At 55.1% G+C, this 21460-nt stretch overlaps 9 protein-coding genes across 9 annotated transcripts; 7 read left to right on the top strand and 2 right to left on the bottom strand.

Annotated features, from left to right (window-relative positions):
• The first annotated feature begins 1229 nt into the window (after positions 1–1229).
• QBC33DRAFT_540387 (acyl transferase/acyl hydrolase/lysophospholipase) lies at positions 1230–4249 on the top strand. Its single transcript, XM_060428056.1, has one exon. It carries the CDS (start codon positions 1544–1546, stop codon positions 4022–4024), a length of 2481 nt encoding a protein of 826 aa, XP_060283055.1. The 5' UTR covers positions 1230–1543; the 3' UTR covers positions 4025–4249.
• Positions 4250–4496: 247 nt separating this feature from the next.
• QBC33DRAFT_578645 (ribonuclease III) lies at positions 4497–5777 on the bottom strand (the record flags this gene model as incomplete). The annotated part of the gene is made up of 1 exon (XM_060431082.1): positions 4497–5777. The coding sequence occupies one exon, from the start codon at positions 5775–5777 to the stop codon at positions 4497–4499; it is 1281 nt and encodes a 426-aa protein (XP_060283054.1).
• A 388-nt stretch (positions 5778–6165) lies between these two features.
• Positions 6166–6617, top strand: QBC33DRAFT_559566 (uncharacterized protein; the record flags this gene model as incomplete). The annotated part of the gene is made up of 4 exons (XM_060429984.1): positions 6166–6168; positions 6221–6240; positions 6297–6461; positions 6548–6617. 4 exons carry the CDS (start codon positions 6166–6168, stop codon positions 6615–6617), a joined length of 258 nt encoding a protein of 85 aa, XP_060283053.1.
• Positions 6618–8082: 1465 nt separating this feature from the next.
• On the top strand, positions 8083–10855 carry QBC33DRAFT_620119 (uncharacterized protein). The gene is made up of 2 exons (XM_060432762.1): positions 8083–8197; positions 8255–10855. Exon 2 carries the CDS (start codon positions 8279–8281, stop codon positions 10496–10498), a length of 2220 nt encoding a protein of 739 aa, XP_060283052.1. The 5' UTR covers positions 8083–8197; positions 8255–8278; the 3' UTR covers positions 10499–10855.
• On the bottom strand, positions 10753–12859 carry QBC33DRAFT_90754 (serine/threonine-protein phosphatase PP-X isozyme 2). The gene is made up of 4 exons (XM_060433174.1): positions 12555–12859; positions 12370–12493; positions 12219–12309; positions 10753–12158 (listed from the first exon to the last, which is right to left on the bottom strand). The coding sequence occupies exons 1-4, from the start codon at positions 12569–12571 to the stop codon at positions 11104–11106; spliced, it is 1287 nt and encodes a 428-aa protein (XP_060283051.1). The 5' UTR covers positions 12572–12859; the 3' UTR covers positions 10753–11103.
• A 133-nt stretch (positions 12860–12992) lies between these two features.
• QBC33DRAFT_90757 (uncharacterized protein) lies at positions 12993–13660 on the top strand. The gene is made up of 2 exons (XM_060433175.1): positions 12993–13116; positions 13172–13660. Exon 2 carries the CDS (start codon positions 13203–13205, stop codon positions 13569–13571), a length of 369 nt encoding a protein of 122 aa, XP_060283050.1. The 5' UTR covers positions 12993–13116; positions 13172–13202; the 3' UTR covers positions 13572–13660.
• Positions 13480–14207, top strand: QBC33DRAFT_540368 (uncharacterized protein). Its single transcript, XM_060428055.1, has 2 exons — positions 13480–13578; positions 13640–14207. The coding sequence occupies exon 2, from the start codon at positions 13749–13751 to the stop codon at positions 13992–13994; it is 246 nt and encodes an 81-aa protein (XP_060283049.1). The 5' UTR covers positions 13480–13578; positions 13640–13748; the 3' UTR covers positions 13995–14207.
• An 832-nt stretch (positions 14208–15039) lies between these two features.
• On the top strand, positions 15040–16471 carry QBC33DRAFT_90798 (uncharacterized protein). The gene is made up of 3 exons (XM_060433176.1): positions 15040–15149; positions 15205–15910; positions 15982–16471. The coding sequence occupies exons 2-3, from the start codon at positions 15295–15297 to the stop codon at positions 16260–16262; spliced, it is 897 nt and encodes a 298-aa protein (XP_060283048.1). The 5' UTR covers positions 15040–15149; positions 15205–15294; the 3' UTR covers positions 16263–16471.
• Positions 16472–18657: 2186 nt separating this feature from the next.
• On the top strand, positions 18658–19755 carry QBC33DRAFT_90708 (uncharacterized protein). The gene is made up of 2 exons (XM_060433173.1): positions 18658–19145; positions 19541–19755. The coding sequence occupies exons 1-2, from the start codon at positions 18692–18694 to the stop codon at positions 19558–19560; spliced, it is 474 nt and encodes a 157-aa protein (XP_060283047.1). The 5' UTR covers positions 18658–18691; the 3' UTR covers positions 19561–19755.
• Positions 19756–21460: the final 1705 nt, after the last annotated feature.

Below are 21460 nucleotides of genomic sequence, written 5' to 3'. Positions count from 1 at the left end.
ACCACAGTAGTAGTAGACGTATCTCGGGTACCACCAGACCAGGGGCTGGTGCTAATTGTGAGTGGCTGGCACCGACAGGACAGGTAATTTAGTGTGGGTTGGTGGATTGGGGATGGAAGATGGTAGTGAAGGCGGGGACAGGGGACAGTTCTGATATGGAAATTGGGCAGGAAAGCTTAGCTCTAGGGAGGTGCTACCTCCAGATTCTGATCTCTTTAGAATCCCATCCTCAGCTACCCAGGTTGATATCTCGGTTCTGGTTTACTCCCTATACCGCAATCCAAGTGCAGATTAAATGGGCGCTCTGCGTATACCGAGACGCGCTCTTGATAGATCTCTCCACCATTCATTCCATTCCGTCTCCCAGCCCAACGAATAATGTCGTTGGTGCTAAGACGAGCTTTTGGCCGGCCACTGTGCATATTCAAGGAAATATTCAATGGCTGAAACAATGACAGCTGGGTGCCGCAGTGAGGGACCTACGCATACTGAAGGGCCTTTCAACGGCTAGGTAGCCAAGGTATCATCGCCCACGATGATCCGGAAAAAGGCATGGAAAGCATCGACTGGTGAATCGACTCGCAATGGCCCTGGGAAAATGCCCGTGTGGCTGCAGAATTAAGCCTGCACTGGCCAGGAATGTGGAGGATCAGGACTCAAAGACTCCGTTCCGCCTTGGCTCTCCCAGTTCCGATGCTACCATCTTGCATCGTCCAGGTTGTCAGTCATTGGTGCTGCCTTCAATGTGTACCGTGCCGATAAGTCTGTAACGGTAGCGACATATGATATATCCGCAGGTCTATCCGTCGTAGCTGGAGGTCTGGCTCCCGGCCTCCTCCCAGCCCGTGGCCCGCATGTGGCCTCTCCACATAGGCTGGTCTGATATGCCGGCCGGCAGACCAAGAAAGAGCGTTGGCTCCGTAACAGTGTCCAGCCACTGTCCAACCATCTGTTCATCTTGATATCTCTATATACCTACCTAGTAAGACTCTGACCACAGACGCTGAAGAAGGATAGATTGCAGACTGTCTTCAAGTTGTTGTAGTACTGCGTATGTATGTTCGTAACTTTTCAATTGGTACCTAAGGTACATAGGTAAGTTGCTGAGGGCATTGCTTTCTTTCCTACCTACCTACACATGGTGCATTTTCAGGTAGGTGGTTTCATGGCTGCAGTCTTGATAGATGTCGGTGTCCCTGTGGTAAATAGTACACTCGTGAAGCGAGTTGGACCCTTAATTGCTTGGAGTTTGCGACGGTATCCAAAGTCGATACTCATAGACGTCATTGCTTTTTTCGCTCACTATCGGTTGCTTCCCGGTTTCCTCCTAAGACATGTTCTCGGCTAACACATGCCCTCTTTTCCCCCAACAAGTGGTCGAAAACCGTCGATGTCTTGGCGTTAAACAGCACAACAAGAAATCCACAAGTCGTCGATGCAAGTTATCAGGGGCCAAGCAGCCGTCTCAAGTCATTTCAGAAGGGCGCCTGGCCTAACGTCGCCACCATGTGCCTTTGACTCCACCAGGTCTGGCGCGTGACTAATGATGAACCGCTCAACAGCTCCTCTTCGGAAGCTGTCCCAATTGCCAAACTGCACGCGGTTGCTGGGATTGGCGAAGGTATCGAGAAGTGGTTTCGTCAAACAACCGGCAGGAACCTCACCTGGCCAACAGTTTCGCTCCCTATTTTTCTCACAGCCCGAGCCAAAACCTAGGAAACTAGCCTCGGCTGTGCCAGCGGTGATAATTATTGGCACCCTCGTCGTCTATTTGCTCTATCCCGCTGATGGATCTCAGCACCTCGCGTCCCAGGTGAAAAAGGGGAAAAGTCAACAAGCTGGCCAGGGGCAAAGCAAGGAGGAGGATGCTAGGAGGGGCGAAGGACGCGCGTGGCTCAAATTCGCCGACAGCTTTGAGAAGATCTCCTTCACAACCGACGTAGAGTGGAGCAAGCTTTCTGACAAGGTCGTCGATCTCATCCTGCCGGAATGGTCCAAACTCATCCCCGGCTACGTCCGGAGGCTGCAGCGGGAGCTATCCATGGCTCCCGGCTCGCTTGCTGACGAGATTTGGAAGGAAGCTCACGATCCGTTCATCAATCCCGAGACCCGCTATTCAGCAAAGGTGCGGGTGTCTGAGGATCTGTGCAATGAGGAGAAGGAGTTCCTCGCGCGCAGGAAAAGGGTTGCTGCAATGGCCCTGGCAAAGTATCTCGGCCTGGAGGAGAAGGACGTCCACCCGGACGACGTCCCCGTCATTGCCATGTGTGGCTCTGGGGGCGGCTTGCGTGCCATGGTTGCCGGCACTGGATCGCTGCTCGCCACGGCCGAGGACGGCTTGTTTGACTGCGCCACCTACCTCTCGGGCGTCAGTGGGTCGTGCTGGCTACAAGCCCTCTACTTCTCGACTATCACGGGGCGGGACTTGAATCGTGCCATCGACCATCTGAAGGCGCGATTAGGGGTCCATATAGCTTACCCCCCCGTTGCCTTCTCGTCCGTCATCTCTGCCCCAACAAACAAATATCTCTTGAACGGGATTGTTGAGAAGCTCAAGGGAGACCCAAAGGCGGTCTTCGGCCTAGTTGACGTCTATGGCCTTCTCCTTGCAGCACGACTCCTAGTCCCCAAGGGCGAGCTGGAAGTCAACGAGAAGGACTTCAAGCTCTCAAACCAGCGGGAGTATATCCGATACGGCCAGAATCCTCTACCCATCTACACAGCTGTCCGGCATGAAATCCAGGACGTCGACGGTGCTGTGCTGGAGGCGGGCGGCCGGGCTTCTGAGGATGCGAAACGAAAAGCGAAACAAGAAGCCTGGTTCCAGTGGTTCGAGGTCACGCCCTACGAGTTCTTCTGCGAGGAATTCTCCGCCGGCATCCCAACCTGGGCCATGGGGAGGAAGTTCAAGGACGGCGCCGACGTTCCTGCAGCAGATGGATTGCATCTCCCTGAGATCCGGATGCCGTTTCTCTTTGGGACCTTTGGGAGCGCATTCTGCGCGACCCTCAGCCACTACTACCGGGAGATCCGGCCGCTCGTTCTCAGCCTTAGTGGCTTCAGCGCCGTGGACGAGATGATCTACGGGCACAACGAAGACCTGAGCAAGGTCCATCCCATCAACCCGGCCACGCTTGCCAACTTCGCCTACGGGATGAAGGGGAAGCTTCCCGAGACCACGCCGAGGAGCATCTACGAGAGCGAGTACATACAGCTGATGGATGCGGGCATGTCGAACAACATCCCCATCTATCCTCTCCTCCGGCCCGGGAGAGACGTCGACGTCGTCATCGCGTTCGACGCGTCTGCCGACATCAAGACGGACAACTGGCTCTCGGTGGCGGACGGCTATGCCCGCCAGCGGAAGATCAAGGGCTGGCCGGTGGGCATCGGCTGGCCGAAGACCAGCGATCCGGTGAGGAAGACGGCCAAGGAATTGGAAGAGGCGCAAGCCTCCTCGACCACCCAGGCCGAAGACAAGCTCACGGAGGCAAAGGTCGACCAGGCCGCCCGGCGCATCGAATCCGGCTCGACGGGCGAGCAGAAGACAGACCCGAGGGAGCACAGGTACAGACAAGGCGAAGGGACGGCCGGCGAGCTGGGCTACTGTACCGTGTGGGTCGGCTCGACGCAGGAGCGCAGCTCGGAGCCTCCCGACCCCCTTTCCAAGGCCGTCGACGACGCGACCTCGTGGCGGCTGATGGAGCCGGACGCGGGCCTGACGGTCGTCTACTGCCCCTTCCTGGCCAACGACCGGGTCCCCGGTGTCGACCCGGCCACGAGCGACTACATGAGCACGTGGAACTTTGTCTACAAGCCGGAGCAGGTCGACCGGGTCGTCGACCTCGCCCGCGCAAACTACGACGAGGCGAGGGAGCAGATAAGGGCCACCGTGCGGGCCGTCTACGAGAGGAAGAGGAGGAGGCGCCTGGGGGAGAAGAAGCGGACAAAGGAGGAGCGGTACCGGAGGTCGGTGAGGCTCGGTACGGTCGGCAAACTGGGGGAAGGTGACCACTTCAGTTAGGCCGAGTCCTGTTGTCGTTTCTGTCACTTAGATGATGTAGGTATACGTGTGTGTCTAACAAGTCTAGAGAAGGACATGGATTGTGCCGTATCATGAATGCCCTTTCAGGCGCATGGGGAATTCTAATTTGCGACATAATGAATAGGTAGATAGGTAGTCCTGTCCAATATCGACTCGCCGCTTCGAGGAAAGGCCGAGCCATTGTTCTACAAGTATATAACCCTTGTTCTTGTTGTAATACTATACAGTCAGTGACATGCCCCCGGATCCTCGACTAGCTTTCCAGTGATGCCGGAAACCCATATCCTATGCAATGCCCGCTACAAATGTACAATCTCCTCGAAGAGGAAGTTTTGGAGTCTCCGCAAATCCTCATCGACACCGGATACGCAAAACCCACACTCGTACAACACCCCCCACCGCCCTGACACGACTCGATCACCGTCCCTGCCAACACCAAAGGAATGGTGATTTAGACGACCTCCCCTATGTCGATGTACACCGGCTCCCAAGACTTGGCATCCTCGGCGAGCATGTCACTCGGCACCCGCACGTTCTCGCCGGGGCTGTAGAGGTACCACGCCTTGAGGGAGTTCATGGCGGCCTTCCAGCGGGCGGAGTCGAGGTTCGGGCCGGCGCCCTCGCCGAGCTTGTCCTTGCCGCTGTAGATGCCGACGACGAAGACGGGGGTGCGGGAGCGGCGGCCCGTCTCGGAGAGCAGGCGCGCGACGGGCCGCTCAAACTCCTCGCGCGCGCACAGCTGGGCCAGCTCGCGCGTCGGCAGCTTGAAGCTGAAGAGCGACGACAGGTCGAGCTGGCGCGCGAGCACGTGCGACCGCACAAACGACTTGACCGCCTCGCGGCCGCAGTGCGCGTACGTCGCGCCCACGACGGCCCGGACGAACTGCGCGTGCGCGTTCTCGGCCACCTGCCGGGTCTCGGGCGTGCCGTACGGCTTCAGGGGCCCGTCCTCCGAGACCTCGGCCGCACCGTCTTGTCCCTCTTCCTCGGGGAGCACCTCGTTGACCACATCGCCGAAGTCGTCGTCCAGGACAACCCGGCTGTTGATTCCGCGTCTCCATTTGAACTTCTCGAGGTACGCGGCCTCCGTCCGCCGGTAGCCGAATCCCGTGTTGGTAATCCCCGGCTTCCGCGTCGAGAACTGGAGCAGGCCTGCGTCGACCTCGCCGCCGGGTGCGGCGGCGCTCTCAACTCCCCACTGCCGTGCGATTTGGTGTAGGGGCTTCACCCCGCCGTAGGCCGACATGGCGGCGTACATGATGCTCATCGGAAGGCGAGGGTACCGGCACATGAGCCATTCTGATATGTGGTAGTTGATGAGCGTCTGGCCGAGGAACGAGAGGTTGGAGTTGTTGAACCGCGGGTTCTCGTCGGCGGTTGCGTCAATTAGTGCCCTGGCAAGCGTCTGGAGTGGTATTTTTTCGGAAAGGGCTAATCGGGCGTGCAGGGCAGCAAGCTTTGCTGAGCTCAGTGCCCGTTCTGGAGGTGGTGATGGGAACGTGGCGGTCAGGCCCGCAGACCCGGGATCGAGGGGTGGAAATCTGTGTGAAGCCGATTCCTCTCCTCCCTCCCCATGAGGAGTTTCCGCCGCTGCCAGCGTCCATTGGCTACGCTGTGACGAGAACAGGTGGTGGGTTCTGAAGGGCTTAGAACAACTTGCTGAAGCAGATGCTGCTCCTGGCCGAGCCCCGAGCAATTGGCCCGACCATTTTTCGAAGCGTAGCCTCTTCATGGGCAGGCAGATCGTATGTGCTGAGCCCTACTGAATTGGGTTGCTTTCGGGCCTGCACTTCTCTCTGCACAGCGTGTTGCAGCGTCGTCAGTTGTTCGTCGCGTCCTGTCGTGACGGCTCTGCCGCGCAAAAAAAGTTCTTCCCCTTGAAGCTCGAGTCGTGTGAGTACCTAGCAGGGGTTCGTTCCCCAAAAGCCTGTGCCCGCTGACATAATGGCGCATCCCCGTCACATGGATTAGTGGAACAACCTTGGTCCGTTCTCCGGCGCTGGAAGCCTCTCGCCCAGTCGCAAGCCCGGGAATTGCACCACCATCGAACTCCAGCTTCAAAGGCTTAAGGATAGAGCCGCTTCTGAAAACTTCAGTCTCGCTCGCCAACATTTGTCGCAATGGTATGTGTGCTCACCCCAATTGACTTTGTGTGCTTTCTGACATTGTGACTAGGGTGGCGGTCCTCGAGTCCCGTAAGTCGGCTTCAGCGTCCACTGGCATCTTGAACTTCCTTCTGATGCGTTCTTAGCTATCCCAAGCACATCTGGTCACCGTCCGGTGGCTGGTACGCTCAGCCAGCCAATTGGAAAGCCAACACGGCGATCATTGGCCTCGCTATGTTCGGAATCACTGCGTTGGTGTGGAAAGTGAGCGCGGAACGCGAATTTCGACATAAGATGCCGGAGCCGGGGAGGTTCTTCCCGAGCAGATAGTACGAGAATACTCCTTAAATCCACATTCTTAGCTCTTGTTTAGGAGGGATAAACTGACCGATCATAGCTGGAGCAAACAGATTATCGAGTATGAGCGGGCACAGAAGGAGGAGGCGTTACGGGAAAAGCCCCAATAAGCCGTCGACCTTTCTACATCTTTGTACATAACCACGGAGTTTGGCAGGGAAATACAATGCTGTCTGCATGACCAGTCATCTTGAATTGCTGCGTCCAGCTAGAGATGCCACGGTGTCTCATGTTTCGATAAGAGTATCCGTTGATGATCCGTTGATCCTCGAGGTTGACCACAGTCGAACATCCCATTTGTCGTCGCACACCTATCGTCTTTGACAATCCGGTTGTTCCTGGTACTTTGCGCAAATTGGGGATTAATTCTTGGCCAGAGAAAGGAGGGCAATACCTTCTGAAGCGACAATGGCTTGTTCCCCAACCAGAACTGGCCATGATAAATACCGTCGCTTATTCGAGGAAAATGGCAGCCGCTTACTGTCCTTAAGGCTTAGAACTCTTAGAACCAACGCATTCCCGGGATCTATCTGCCCTACACCATTACAATGCCATGCAAGAAGCACTAATCGAATCTGTGGTGTAGAAAGGGTCTTACGTCCCCTGTCCCAAGATCACCTTTCTAGTTGATCAGCCGAAAGACCTGGTGTGCGAGATTTGCCTAGTGTCGAGGCTACAATTCCGGTCCGGCGATCATGAGCTAAACGACAACACGGCCGCGATCCTCCCTTGTGGTCATATTGCTAGGTATCGGTGCCTCCAGGAATGGCTGCGGAGACATAAGAACTGTCCGTTTTGTTGACTGGACCTGAAATACAAGCTCTGTGACCAGTCCATCCCAGCTCGACCAGTGGTCAAGACAACCATCCACACTATCCCGCGGACCATACCTGAGGGAGGCCGGATAACTACGCAATGTAAGGAATGCCGCCTGGAAACCTACTCGCGCTGTGCTGACACCCTGTGGGAGTCCAACGTAAGGGACCTTGAGCAGGCTCGGGACTGATGGTTTGTGACCTGAAGTCCGGTTGACTTGGCCAAGGTCTTGGAACTGAAACCTTATGTCGAAGACATACATTCGATGAGCTTTACGGAGACCACGGCCAGCGTGCAGTCTGTGAAATGGTAGGTGTGGCTGCATACTCTTGGAAGCAAAGCCGGGATGGCGTTTGATCTAGGTAAGTGCTTATGAATCGTATCTGCTCATCTGCTCCCATTACCTTGTGAGGACAAGGCGTTCTCCTTCTTTCCAGAAACCACCCATGACAAGATGCCATGCCGTATAGGGGGACCACGTTGGAGCTTTGTTGGCGACTGGACATGCGCCATGGTGGGATTTTAATTGCTGCAAACATCTATCGCTGGAATTGGCGTGGACGTGTTGTTGCAGTTAGTCAACAACCTCTGTCAATGACTTGCTCCCTCCCACAATTCTATTCAGCAGGTCATCCTCGTTGATGATCTGTACTAGTCTTTCATAAACCGCATCCGGCCAGAATGAAAATATATTACATTGACTTGCCGAAACCAGAAATCGTCCTCGAGCGACAAAGGGGGTCCTCGACTCCTTTGTTTAATCACTCCATATCCCCCCCGTGTTCCTTCCCCCGTGAAATTCGAGACTTCCTGGCCTCTGCCAACGTAAAGTTTGCAGAAGAGAGTTTGAAAGGCAAGCCAAGAAGAGAATCTGGTAAGAAATCCATCCTGGACTGCGCATGATGAAGCTTCTAACGAAACATCGAGCTAGGAAGTCCAGTGCAACGTTCCAACCATGGCTAACACTGTCGAGAAGAAACTTCTTGTAAAGGATATAAACGATCCCACCCTGAGGGCTCTTGGGATCTGCGCAATTGTCGTCAAGAAAACTCTCCGGTGGATTAGAAGACGCATTCAACGAGCAGACCACAGGGCTGTCAAGGACCACATCGACAAGAACGATATTGTCCGGTATATTCACCAAGTGGCAACCCGCACAGAGCGCATTCGGCAGGATGCCCAGTTGGGGGATGGTACAAGCGACGTGGAGTGCCTGCGAAACGACCAGGCGAGACACTTGTTCAGAGTATGCGGCCATCAGATGGACCAGCTGCTGGAGTATCTGAGGCAATGTGAAGCCTTGCTCGAATCCCCCAGATCTCAGAAAGGCGACCTCGCGGAGGACTACACGACATGCATAGAGCGGGCGGGGGAAGCTATCCTGGAAGGAGCACGCGACTACTATCAGGAGAGAGCCGCCGCGATGAGGAAGATACTGGGCAGGCCGTCGCCATTTGCTCCAAGATTCCGACCAGCAACTACTACCCCTGCAGCAACTCAAGCACTCTCCCAAGCACTCGCTCAGGCACTCGCTCAGGCACTCGCTCAGGCACTCGCTCAGGCAGTCTCTCAATCATTCCCTGGGGCGAACGATCCAGCAGCATATCTAGCAGTCGCTACTGCAGCAATCGCCACCCCAGCAGTCACTCAAGCAGTCGCTCAAGCTCTCAATCCACCAGCCGATCTAGCAGCATCTCAAGCAGCCACTCAGGCAGTCACTCAGGCACTTGCTCAAGCAGTGGCTCAAGCACTCACTCAATCAGTTGCCATAGCAGTCAATGCGGCAGCCAATCAAGCTTATCGAACATCCGATGCAGCAGTTCAAACTAACATTCAAGGTGTTCAAAGAAACGCTGGAAGGTGGGAGAATCAGATCCAGGGTACCTCAGGGACCGCGACCACCGAAAGTCAGGATGTTGCCTTACAAGACCCTGACGTGTCGAACGTTCCAGCCACCCGAGGAACGACCACGCCAGACCAGTCGATGGCCTCCGGCGCACCAGGCTCTTCAACCTATTTAAGTCCCGATGGTCTCCTGGGAGCCGATATCCTCCTCGGCCTTTCACAATTAGGACTTCGTCCCAAGACACCATCTGGAACTGCACCGCAACCTACTGTGACCCCCAAGTCACCCGCGAAGCGGTCACTATCAACCCCCCCTCCCGGCAGCCCTGCCAAGAAAAAGATATCCCTCTCCATACTACCACGCGGCGACGCACCCGACATCCTACCGCCCTCTAAAACCCCCGACCCTTCGGCCGCCCAGGGAACCGACACCGCAATGGGGGGCGTGGCCGATGACCAGAAAGCGGAAAGCGCAGAGACAGGGAAGCCAGGGGAGCTAGACAGACCCGCCCCCGTCCCCGACCTCAGCCGTCCGCCACCAGCGGAACCGCCCGCCAGCGGCGGGGCCGACGTCGAGATGTCGGACCCGCCCTTGGGCGCGGGCGCAGGCGCAGGCGCAGGCGAGGGCGCAGGCGCAGGCGAGGGCGCAGGCGAGCAAGGGGACGCCGCCGGCACTGCCCAAGACGACGAGGAAGAAACCCCGTGGATCGAGCGGTACAGCGCCCTGTTCCAAGCCCTCATCGACAACCCGGACCCAGCAAATGACGAGGAGGCCCTGAAGGTGCTAAGCAAGCTGGTCCAGGACCTCGTGCCCGGCGCGAAGAAGCTCCTGTCCGACATACGGAAAAAGGATCAGGCCACATCCAACGCGGCCGCCTTCCGGGCCAAGGTCGCCAAGGCGCAGGCCAGCCTGCCGCAGGAGCTGGAGGCGCTGCAGGGCGAGATCGACGAGCTCGAGGCCAAGTACGCCGAGGGGGTGGCGATGGGGGCGACGAAGAAGGCCCTCGGCGTGGCCCAGAAGAAGCTGGAGCAGAAGCAGGACACGTTTGCGCGCAAGGACGTCGAGCGCGACGAGCTGCCGAAGTGGACCGCCGAGGCCGACGAGCTCGACAAGAGCGCCAGGGCGATTGACCCCAGCCCGGAGTTCCTGGGGTATACGAACGACGCAGAGGGCATGACCTCCGCGCTGGCGGCTGTGAAGGATCTGCTCGACACCAGGGACACGCTCGCCATGCTTGAGAAGTTTGTGCCCAAGGCGAAGATGGGGTTTACCGAAGGGGAGGAGACGGGGACGCAGCAAGGGGAAGAAATTACTTGGGCTGTGATCTAGAGTGCGATTTGTTCTTCTGAGGGCGTGGTCATCTGTCTGACCTCTGCTTGGTTGTATTTCTAGCCTGTGGGCGCCCCGCCCCCTATTGGCTCTTTCCTTTTCTTTTCATTTTCATTTTCCGTTTCTTTGTTGGCGTTTGTTTGGCTTTTGGGTATCTCGTCCACTACTTTACTTGCTTTCATTCCCAGCCGTGTGAGCAGCCATGTGTATCCCCAGGTAGACTTCGAATTTTGGATAATGCAATCTATTCGACGCCCCTTGGCCATCCTACCTAGCTGTTTCAACTAGCCCCCTGAGCGGGCTCCAGAGAGCCAGTTCTCCACAACATCAACAACGCACGGAAATGAAGGTCAGGATCGCAACCTTGAAGAAATTGTGCTTCATGAAGAGAGGAGAGTAGACAGGTGGTAATTATAACCGCTATTATTTTCTACTCTCATCCTTTGCTGTCCTCGAACCAACGCCATGCGGATGAAATAGCCCCCTGAACCCGCTGAGCAACAGCAGTAGTCATACACCCAAAAACAAACGAGTAAAAACTGCAACCAAAAAGAGGACCAAAAAAACCGGCAACCATGATTTAGTACCCCCTACGCACACTAGTGTTACAGGAAGTAGTCTGCAACGGGCTTCTTCGCGGGCATGCCGCGAGAGTCCTGCGGCGCAGCCTGGAACACGCGGTACCGGCGTGCTGGCCCGACCATGGGCTCCAGATATTGGTCAATCGGAACCCCGGCGCTCCGGCCTCTCTCGCCATTGCTCCGCGCGAAGATGCCGAGCCCGCTTGGGTCCTCCGAGAGCTCCAGTAACGCCGCGACGTTGCCGCAGCGGTAGCAGTAATTCGGTGCCGACCATACAGTCACGATGCTCGCGTCGAACATTTCCTTAAATCCTTCCATCACGAGCTGGTGAGCTCTCGCTATCAGACTGAGGTCGTTGCGCTGGTTGAATACTTTGACAATATCAGCGCCGAACAGGAAGCCAGCGCCTCGTGGCGACAGGCCCCAGCCATCAATCTCGTCCGGATCAGACCAGAGTAGATCGCACATGGCACCCTCATGAGGAACCTCTTGTTTGCGATCCAAAAGGCGGATCTTGTCCACTGTGTCGATTAGCGGGCTGAGGCCGCCATGGACACAAAGGACCGCCCCCGCCGGGTTGCCTATCGAACCGCCACTGGAGCCTGATGCGCCGGAGCCGGGCGGTCCCGTCTTCCCTATGCTGCCACTGCTAGGGCCCGCGCCACTGCCGCCTGCTGAAACGGGTGCGGTGCTGGGACTCGTCGATGCTGCGGGCTCCTCTTGTTGCCGGCGAGGAAAGCGGCTCATGATCGCGCCATTAGCGTTGCACACTTCGATTTCGATATCCTCGTCGATATACTCTTGTGCCGAGGTTGATTCGTCGCCCGGGGAGAGGGTATTTGATGCGCCGTAGACGATGGCTCCCAGCGGAAGGTAATCGAAAATGTCGCAGCAGTACCGCCATACATTTGTACTGCCGTACTTCCTCAGACACTCGTCGTAAAACCCATAGACTGTCGTTATTTGGCGAGACTCGTGGTTGCCACGGATCAAGGTCATGCGATCGGGATATCGGACTTTCAAGCATAGCAGGAGGAGGAAGGTTTCTAGAGAGTAGAAGCCGCGGTCGACGAAGTCGCCTGTCCAGGACGCCAGTCAGCTCCGAATACAGTGCAGGTGGATATGTGAGGATGGCCTACCCATGAAAAGATAATTCGTATCAGGTACATCACCACCGACGCGGAAGAGTTCCATAAGGTCGTGGAACTGGCCGTGAATGTCGCCGCATATCTGACCACAGCATTAAGTATTACAGCAGCCATATTGCCCGTCCCTAGATTGCATTCATACCGTAACGGGTGCTGTGACCGTCACAACGTTCCCCTCCTCGACAAGAATATCTCTTGCTTTGTGACAAAGCTCGCGGACGTCTGCCTCGGGAATCGGACGGCATGCTCGAAGCTGAGCAATGGACCTATCGTAACGCACATTATTAGCCTCGAAGGAGAAGGAAAAATAGTCTTGTGGCCACGAACTTGTCCAGGCTGCTCATTGTTGCTATTCCCGTCTGCGATCTTCAGTGATGGGTATCCTGGCAGCCAAGACCTGTAGTGGGATGGAGAAAAGAATAGAAGGCAGTCTCATAACATGCTCTTGTGCCCCGTAGCGGGATGATGATTGCTGAACGCTTGCGACGCCAAATGTTAGCTCCGCCCGAGGTGGGATGGTTACATTCGTGACATTCGAGATAGAAACGCGCGAGGTGATAGCAACTGCCAAGCCATGTTGCTAAAATTTAGCGCATCGGGCCAGGGTACCTGGGTTTGGTGGGGCAGCTGCAAGGCGGACACACTCCAGGTGTGGCTGCCCCTGTGGCTGTATGACAACTCTTATTAAGGGTCTGTGCAAAAGGTGGCTTGACTGGCCTTACCTAAGCACGCCTAAGCTGAAGCTCAATGGCTCTATCCAGTAGACCAGGCCAAAAGTGATGAAATAATTCCACTTCTTCACGCGGGGCGCTCAATCGGCTTCAAAAGAGCGGCATCATAGTCAATTGCGACCTGCAACATGGGATTTAGTGCGCGACGATAATAATTCGTAAGTCCTCAGGCGTACTGCACTCTACGCGTCCGTCAGCTAATTCAATTCCAAGCTCCGAATTATGCGGCCGCCCATGTGAGATCATGCCACCACCGCATCTACACCCCAGGTCGCGGATGACCTCATCACTCTTCGCAACCACGGTCGTGGCCAGCTTCTTCGTCGTTGCGCTACCCCATGTCCTCCCGTGTCCGGCACCACGAGTGACATACGCCGATGGAGAGATGCCAGAGGGGTCCGGGAAGAGGAGGCGGCGGCGGAAACCCGAGATCACGGAAACGAGAGATGGCATAGTGCAGTTTGGGAGCAGCACCGGAGACGAGGAATCACGCCGCTCTGCAAGGCCGAGGAGAGAATGCCCTGTGCCCAAACCTGGTGGCGTCGTGGGCGAGCTTCTTAACCTCAAGAAGAAAAAGGAGGATGGCAACAAGCCCCCTGCGGACACGTCATAGAGAGAAGCTGCCGAAGAACCGATGTACGATTAGTGCCGTTGTAACAAAAGGTTCTAATACGATCATACCAAGCATGATGGAGCTCTCGGCATCGACACAGGTCTTCGTAACTGTTTAGCCAGAGAATCGTGGCTTTGGTTGAATATCTCATCGGCCATATTTTCCTGCTTTTTATCCATGATTGAAGGTATGGGATGGGGGAGTCAGTGGTCACATTGTACGGCTCTCTGGATTTTCCAGCTGCTTTGCTTTGTCATGCCACTACAAGACTTGATCGCCTTCGGGATATCAAATCATCATCAATGCATTGACTTGCTTGGGGAAAACTCCCCAGATCTACACGAATGTTGCGATCTAGATGGGCAACACCGTAAGGACTTGGCCTACAGGCTGGGTGATCGCTGCATTTATCCAGACCATTGAAACAGAAAATTTCAGATTTCTAGAAGGACAACAGAAGGCGGCCTTGAGGAGGTTGATCGTCCAACCCTAGTGGAGTGCCGAAATGAGTCGCACCGCACCCGGGCCGAGAATTTGCATCGGAGAATTCCACCCGCGGCATGTCTGAATACGTACTTGGCGTACCTACGTTACACTGCCCCTGCTCATGCAGGTTTAAGACCTCGGATGACAGCCACTTACTGGCTTGTCTTTGAAATCGACTGGCTCTCCAGCTAATTATTACCTGGGCCAAGTCCAAATAACGACATAGCCGTCTATTTGGGGGCCAGGTGTGTAACTAGGAATGACTTTGGAGCAGGGCTCACTCCAAAACGGTTCATTTCTGGATACGAAGAGAACGAGGTGAGGCAGTCAGTCGCTGAACTGATTGCCTGGATTTTTGCCTCCGATCCTCTTGGCGTTTTGACACCGCATGGTGCTGGTCGATCATCCGAGTTTGCGTGTTAGAGAGAGGTGTCAGTTATACTGGCTGCATAGTTGGTGGGAGCTGTTAGTTCTGTAACAGCATCTCCCACATTTGGATGGCGCATTGGCGCAATCACTATCATGCTTCATCAGCCACGACCTTCTCCGCATGGCAACACCAGGCCTTCCTTGGCATGACGAAACGACGGTTGGAGGATAGGCGCCAGCAACGACGACATTGAGCTACAGAATGAATACCTGGGTACGGGCGATCTCGGGCCATTTTTGGCTGGGACCACCATGGCGGTTTCCAAGTCGTTCGACCCAAGAAGATCAGGAGAACCCATGTGTGTTTAAGCCAACGCCCATCTGGTGGTGCACCACCTAACTGATTGTTCCTGTCCGTTATAGCACACCACACCTTGGACACGAATCCCACACGTTACATCCCTGCTGGTTCTCCATTGCCTTTAAGCTTGTTCCCTTTTAAGATGGCACGGCACAGTTTCAGCGACACCTTGTTCGTCATCTGAAAACTGACCGAAGCTTGTCGGGGATCGAGGCCGGCCCATTGCAATCGCAAATCGGGGTTGACCTTCCCATATATCAAATATAACATACCATGCTGCCTGCCCTTCCCGTGTGCTAGAAATTCCTGCGCTTGTTTCGATCTGTTTGTCTTCTCACTCGTTCACTACGTATCCTCAAGAGGTGAGTCCAGCTTCATTATAACGTGCATGTTGAATCGGATACTGACGTCTTCAAGCTGTGCTCTGTCTAGACCTGTTTAATTGCCCTTGTTGTCTTCATCTTCTTAAGAAACTAGCCCGATTGATTCGGCTCGATCCAAGTCACCATGAAGTGCCTGACGACGATCATCCTCACCGCTGGCCTGGCGTCGGCCTTCCATATCCCATCGCCACTCGCCCGCCGACAGAGCTCAAGTTCAGAATCCGCCTCTGGAAGTACTTCCAACCAGCTGGAGTCCATTGCCAACATATTCAACGGGACTGGACTCAGCACCACCAACATCAGTGATCCCCAGTTCGACCTCGGCAACTTTGGCGGAAATCTCAATATCGACGGGCTTAATCTCGGCAGCGTCAACCTCCAAAATCAGAACGACGTCATCAACGCTATCCTGACCATGACGAACGCGCTGTGCTTGGGCGGTCTGTTCAACTCAAACAGCATTTCCAACCTCGGCAGTGCTTCGAGCCTCCAGCTCTTCCTCGAGCTCGCCCAACTGATGCAACTCCAGCAGCTGGGATTCCTGAATGTCGTCGATATCCAGACCCTCATAGGTGGAGGATTTGGTCTCAATAGCCTTAACGGCTTCAACGGCCTCAACGGCTTCAATGGTCTCAATGGTCTCAACGGTCTCAACAGACTTAATGGTCTCACCAGACTTAATGGTCTCAATGGCCTCAATGGCCTCAACGGCTTGAACCGCCTCAGTACCTTCAATATTGGTATGCCTGTCTGTGTGGGAAGAGTGTGGGCGGGGCTCTGCGGCACATAGCTAACATGAACAACCACCCAGGCGTCTTCAAGCGTGCGGTTGACGAACGCAAGAAGACCATCAAGCGAACGAAGCTCAGGCGCGCCACCCAAGCCCTGAGCAAGAGACAGTGCCAGACCAACGTGGTTGATCCCAATGCCACGGCCGGAACGCAGCAGTCTGCCGCCCCGGTCGCCAGCCAGGTCGCCAGCCAGGCTCCTGCGGCAACAGAAACAGCGGCCGTCGTTGCGTCTGCTGCCGCCTCCCAACCAGCTGCGGCAGCGCCGACGTCAGACTCCCGCCTATCAGATTTCACTCGTTAAACCCTCGAGGCGAGGGTTGGATAGAGCTTACTTGGGGAAAGCAGAGTTCTCCTGAGTGACCCGCCAGGGTTGGCCCGCACCGACCAAGCGAACTGGATTATCCTTGGTTCAGTCAGAGCGCAGGCCGTATCCATCTGGATGGGGGAGCTGGCAAGGGCTATGGAAAGAGGCGCAAACACGGAGCAAAATGGGTTAAGCAGGCGCACATGTTTCGAGGCAATACCGTCGCTTCCGCTGTTAGTTGGTCGGGCTCTATGACTAGCAACTCCATCCACACAAGATATTTTCTTTCTCTCTCTTTTCTCTAGGGAGTAGACTGGGTTGGAGTTGGGGCCATCTTGCATGTTAATTATCGTTCTGGGAATCGAAGACCGGCAAAGAAGGGATATCTAGTTCATCCAGTGCGACGCAATACAATTACAATGCAATACTGTGGTACACGGGATGGTGGACAGTCTGAAAGTCCGAGATCAATACTTGCCGTTGTATAACATCTACTATAGTACTGTGGAGTCTGTCGTAAACTCCGAAGTCCCTATGCCTGTCCTCGGTTACATGACTGCTACGAAGCCGATCTTGGCAATCTCGAAGTGTCCACGACTGCGGCCCCAAGCGAGACTTCGTACAGCACTTAGCACGGGATCGGGAAGCCTGGTGGCGGGATGACGTGGGGGATTGAAAAGGCGCTGGAGTAATTATTTGCCAATGCCCTGAACTTCGGTTGAGGCGGACCTGCTTCAAATCTGACACCTGCGACAGTTTGGGATGGGGATCTTTCCCTGACTGGGAAAGGTCTGACGTTCTGCGGACCTGCATGGCCCCGCTCGGACCGTGACCGGCACCGGTGGACCAATGACAACGCGCAGAAATTTGTGCGGCTCCTTTGAATTCCAGGGGTGTTCCCACAAGCCCGCCAAAATGTTCCAACAACTTGCGGCGCTCGTGCATTTAACCACACACCGCCAAGCCCAGAGGCCAGGCTTCGACACAAACCCTTGAGGACCCTTGATCCATCTCTCTTCAGATTGATTGGCTAGGCACAGAGCTCACATGGGTGAACCTAGTAAGCCTAAATCTTATCCAGACCTCGCCAACCCAAATCAGGCCTCGCTTGTGTTGGCTGGGTCCGGGCGTGCCCCTTAGCACCACCAAAAGGGGGTGTCAAGTCTGTTCCCTTGTCCTACACTACTTACACTACTACTACTCCTGCACCATGGTAGCATGCAGTACGCACCCCGGCGTGGGGAAAGGTGACCATCCCACATCGTCGGCTACAAACTCCCAACCTAAAATATCCTCTCACTCGTGCTTGGCTCCAGCGAAACGCTGCGAAACAAGCTGGCCACCCTCGACGTCGATCAGGGAAAGCCATTGAGCCATTGAGCCATTCACGTACCCCGAGGATATGCCATCCCTGCATGTACTTGCTGTGCGGCCTTCTGATCAGACGATACATGTCCCCCCCGTGAATTTGCTAGTTGTCTGTAGGTATCTATCTCCTGCCGTACGGGCGCCTGCCAACCATGTCCGGGTCGGTTGTCTCTCGCGATCCACATCATGGCCTCACTAAGGTTATTTCCACCCCTGCCCTCTCCCACCCTTGTGCTTGTTTCTCTCTCAGCCTCCCATATTTGGCGTCGGCCAGAGTGACTTCCGTGCAGCAGGTCTCGGGCTTCTGGGCTTCCCATGTGCTTCTGCGCGGGAGCAGATCCTCGAACTCGGTCATTTTTGCCATTGGCTGCGGTTATCCTTTGCACCGGTAATCCATGACGGGTCTGACAGGTAGTCGCCAATTTCCGCTTTGTCCCTCGCCGCCACCTGATCCCATTCGACCCCCTACCCCAGCTCGGCCTGGACTCTCACCCCTTCCCCCAAGTCCCTCTTGTTTTACCCGTTCGTTTCCGTCCAGCGACGCCTGACGTCTGATACCGCCGGAAGCGTCCTTGCCCTCCCTTCCGAATTTACCTTTTACTCCCTGAAGTCTTGGCGCCTGGTGTGTGCTCATGCTTGTCCGTGACGCATGGCTGGTCTCTCTGGTATATAAGTCAACCTCGCCTGTCCGTTGGAGATCTCCTTTTGTTTCCTCATCCCATTCGCATCTTAAACTTTCAAGCCCGATCATCTCATTCAGTCATTCATTCTACAGAGGTAAGCCTGGCCCTTTCCCCACATTGGTCTCGACCAAACATCTTCTCGACCACATTATGGGGAGATCATCCAGACGCTGACAAGCCTTCGATTAGCTGTGCTCGTTGTTCGCTTTCATTCCTTCAGTCCCAACTTTCAGTTGAACATTTTTGAGGTGAGAGCAACAACTCAGATCGTGGCATGGCACAGGAATCCACGGGCGACTAACTTGGGAATCCAGCTGTGCTCTTACTTGTAATCGGCTTATTAATACCCGTCACTCACTTCCAACAACCGTCAAAATGAAGGCCATCAGCGTTCTCGTCTCTGCCCTCGCCACTGTGGCCATTGCTGCTCCCACCAAGGAGGTTGAGGAGCGTGCCAACCGGTTCGACTTCTCGCGGGTCAACAACCTGAACCGGTTCAACTCCCTCGACATCCAGTACCTGGCTTCCCTCAACAGCCTTGACCTCAACCTCCTGGCCCAGCTCACACAGGTCAACAACTTCAACGTTAACGGCTTCCAGAACCTGTTCCAGGGCAACACCTTCGACCTGAACACCATTCTGCAGCTCCAGCAGCTCCAGACTCTCCTGTCCCTCGGCCAGGTTGGTGTCCTGAACAGCTTCGATCTCTCCGGCCTTAACCTCGGCACCCTCAACCTGGGTCTCGTCAACAACATTGGCGGCTTTGACTTCAGCCAGCTCATCGACCAGTCTCTGCTCCCCCAGATCCAGACGGTAGCACAGCAGCTTGGTTAGTTCCCCCCTTCTCCCTCCTCTTGGTCTCCTTCATCCGCAGGACATGCGCACAAATATCTCGTGCACACATTCGTACACACACTCGTGCCGCACACTCAATACACGTACACACAAATTCACCACGTTCCATTCGTCGTCGTCACCGGGAGACCAAATCCTCGCACTTCCTGCCCATGGAGACACGAACAGCTCGTTGTGTATTTACGTCCTGAAGTGTAGAGAATGGTCTCCCGGTCGACATCGTCACCGCCGCGGAGGAAGCCCTCCAGGATGGCGCGGCGTCAATCAACTAGACGATATACGACCACTCCACATCCTACCAGTTCTACCGCCACGGGAAGCATACATAAAGGATTTGGCAAGAAGCTAATTCGATTTTCCCCTGAACAGTCACAGTCATCCTCGTCTAAGGAGTCGAGGGAATGGACCGCCACTCTTGCGCATGAGCGGTTGGTGGGAGTTCGGACGTCTTGGAAATAGAGAACGGGTTCACGGGGAACCAACTACGACAGTGACAATATACCTCGTGGCCCACTCACAACCCTCCCCGCCCATCTCATGGATCATGACTGGACCCCCTATTCTCTATCTCTCTCACACCCCTCTCTCCTCGGGCAACAATCTCCATCGGTTGATTCGGGCGAACTCGATTTACTACTTGTTTTCTCTATTATTTCTTTTTCTCTCGGGTGTTTCTGGGTAGACAAGACGCAAGCAGGCGAGTTAGGAGGGGGATCTTCTTTTCGGATTTCAGACTGAATGTAGACCGATGAGCTTGGGAAAGTTACCGGTGTCGAAACGGGGAAGCCAATGGTGGTGGGAGATGGACAATCAATATGCGGGCCTATTTGGTTTTCCTTATTTCCAAATCGATTCGTTTTAATCTCATACAATGAACAACAAAAAACCCAAAAAAAACAACAACAAACAAACCTTGTGCCCTGTCCTGACTTGCCTTGTGTGTGACATTCTAGATGGGCGAGGTTGATTTCTCTCTGCCCAACCGACTAACAGCGGGAAGAAGCAGCAGGAAGCAAGCAATCCTGAAACAAGAGCAACGTGCTCTGCCACGTCTCGAATGGCCATGCACTATGCCATGTCTTTGCTGGGGTCTGTGTGATTAGCTCGGCCAGCCACAGACCCGAGACGGGGCTTGGGGGTTCCGGTTTTGACCCCCAATGCGGGGGGACGGGTAGGCATTGATGGGCCCAGATGGAGGGGGTGGGGCCAAGTTTAAACCAGGTACCGATTTCCGGCGATCAGTGTGGCCATAGGCGACGGCAGTTAAGAATTGGACGTCGAGTGATGGTGCGATCAGATGGGGGGCAATGGAGGGAGTACGGATATCCAGGATGCAGAAGCCATGGAGGGGCGGTTGAGTCAGTATGAGCTCCCTGGTTGCTCTCGAGGCGCGCTCTGTTTTGTCCATAGACTTCCAAGTAGTATAGCTTGACAAACCTAGTCCAGCGTTTGTATGTGAGGCCGCCTTGATACCTGATAAAACGCCCTTCAAGCTGGAAGCAGATAGCAACAATAACTACCGCTCCTCAAAATCTACAGTCGAGGGAAATCCTAGCACAGGTTTGGAAAGCCAGCACCACAGAGGCTTTGTAAGCACTGCCACTTCAAGACCAGTCTTCACCTAGCGTGCCATGTAGCTGATGTGGCTCGGCGAACGAACAAGAGACGGTCTCAGCCTCAGTCTGACGCTTGAAGAATCACGGTGGAAGGCTCTTTGTGGCGTTCAGAGGCGCGCTCAGCTGCTCACATAGCCGCCTCGGCATTGTATAGAGATACTATGATCTTGGAGAACTGCAGCAACTTGGCTGCGCGTTTTAAATGCATGGGACCTCAGCTTCTCGAAGATTCCTGCGCGGGCAGCGCAGCTGGAGAGAACGAACCAAAAGACTTTCCCTTACCACCAGTCTTTCAGCCGCGCCGCCACCGGCTTCCCAGGACTTCCTACGAACTGCCGTCTCTCTTGTGGTTGGCCAAGAAGGCTTCTGCAGGAGCAATTTGGGCCAGAACTTGTATTATCCGGGTTTTAGGTTCCTGCGTGCCAGTGTGAGTCGGGAACGCAATATAACTTTTGAGAGCTTGTGATTATTCCCGAGGAATGGAACCGAGTATTCCCCTGTTGTCAATTTCAAGGAGGATGGCGCGTCAGTAACAATTTGGGAGGCTGGAGGGACTTGCTCGTCAAGCCCAAAAAACTTAGGTTGTTGGAAGTCATTGGAGTGGATGGTGACTAATTAGGCCAGAGATGGATGAATGCGGATGCCAGGCGGCGAATCTGCCTTGGCTGAACTC

The sequence above is a fragment of the Phialemonium atrogriseum genome (assembly GCF_030411735.1).
Source record: "Phialemonium atrogriseum strain 8032-3 unplaced genomic scaffold QBC33scaffold_14, whole genome shotgun sequence".
Taxonomy (NCBI): domain Eukaryota; kingdom Fungi; phylum Ascomycota; class Sordariomycetes; order Cephalothecales; family Cephalothecaceae; genus Phialemonium; species Phialemonium atrogriseum.
The sequence above is the reverse complement of the archived record's forward strand: the minus strand, read 5'-3'. Positions and strand labels throughout refer to the sequence as shown.

Coding starts and splice junctions, on each gene's coding strand:
- QBC33DRAFT_540387 (XM_060428056.1), top strand. CDS start 1,544: ATGATGAACCGCTCAACAGCTCCTCTTCGGAAGCTGTCCCAATTGCCA.
- QBC33DRAFT_620119 (XM_060432762.1), top strand. CDS start 8,279: ATGGCTAACACTGTCGAGAAGAAACTTCTTGTAAAGGATATAAACGAT.
- QBC33DRAFT_90754 (XM_060433174.1), bottom strand. Junction 12,310..12,369: donor CGGTCACAGCACCCGTTACG/GTATGAATGCAA, acceptor TGCTGTGGTCAG/ATATGCGGCGACATTCACGG. Junction 12,159..12,218: donor TACGAATTATCTTTTCATGG/GTAGGCCATCCT, acceptor CGTCCTGGACAG/GCGACTTCGTCGACCGCGGC.
- QBC33DRAFT_90757 (XM_060433175.1), top strand. CDS start 13,203: ATGCCACCACCGCATCTACACCCCAGGTCGCGGATGACCTCATCACTC.
- QBC33DRAFT_540368 (XM_060428055.1), top strand. CDS start 13,749: ATGATTGAAGGTATGGGATGGGGGAGTCAGTGGTCACATTGTACGGCT.
- QBC33DRAFT_90798 (XM_060433176.1), top strand. CDS start 15,295: ATGAAGTGCCTGACGACGATCATCCTCACCGCTGGCCTGGCGTCGGCC. Junction 15,911..15,981: donor CCTCAGTACCTTCAATATTG/GTATGCCTGTCT, acceptor ACAACCACCCAG/GCGTCTTCAAGCGTGCGGTT.
- QBC33DRAFT_90708 (XM_060433173.1), top strand. CDS start 18,692: ATGAAGGCCATCAGCGTTCTCGTCTCTGCCCTCGCCACTGTGGCCATT. Junction 19,146..19,540: donor GACGGTAGCACAGCAGCTTG/GTTAGTTCCCCC, acceptor TCCCCTGAACAG/TCACAGTCATCCTCGTCTAA.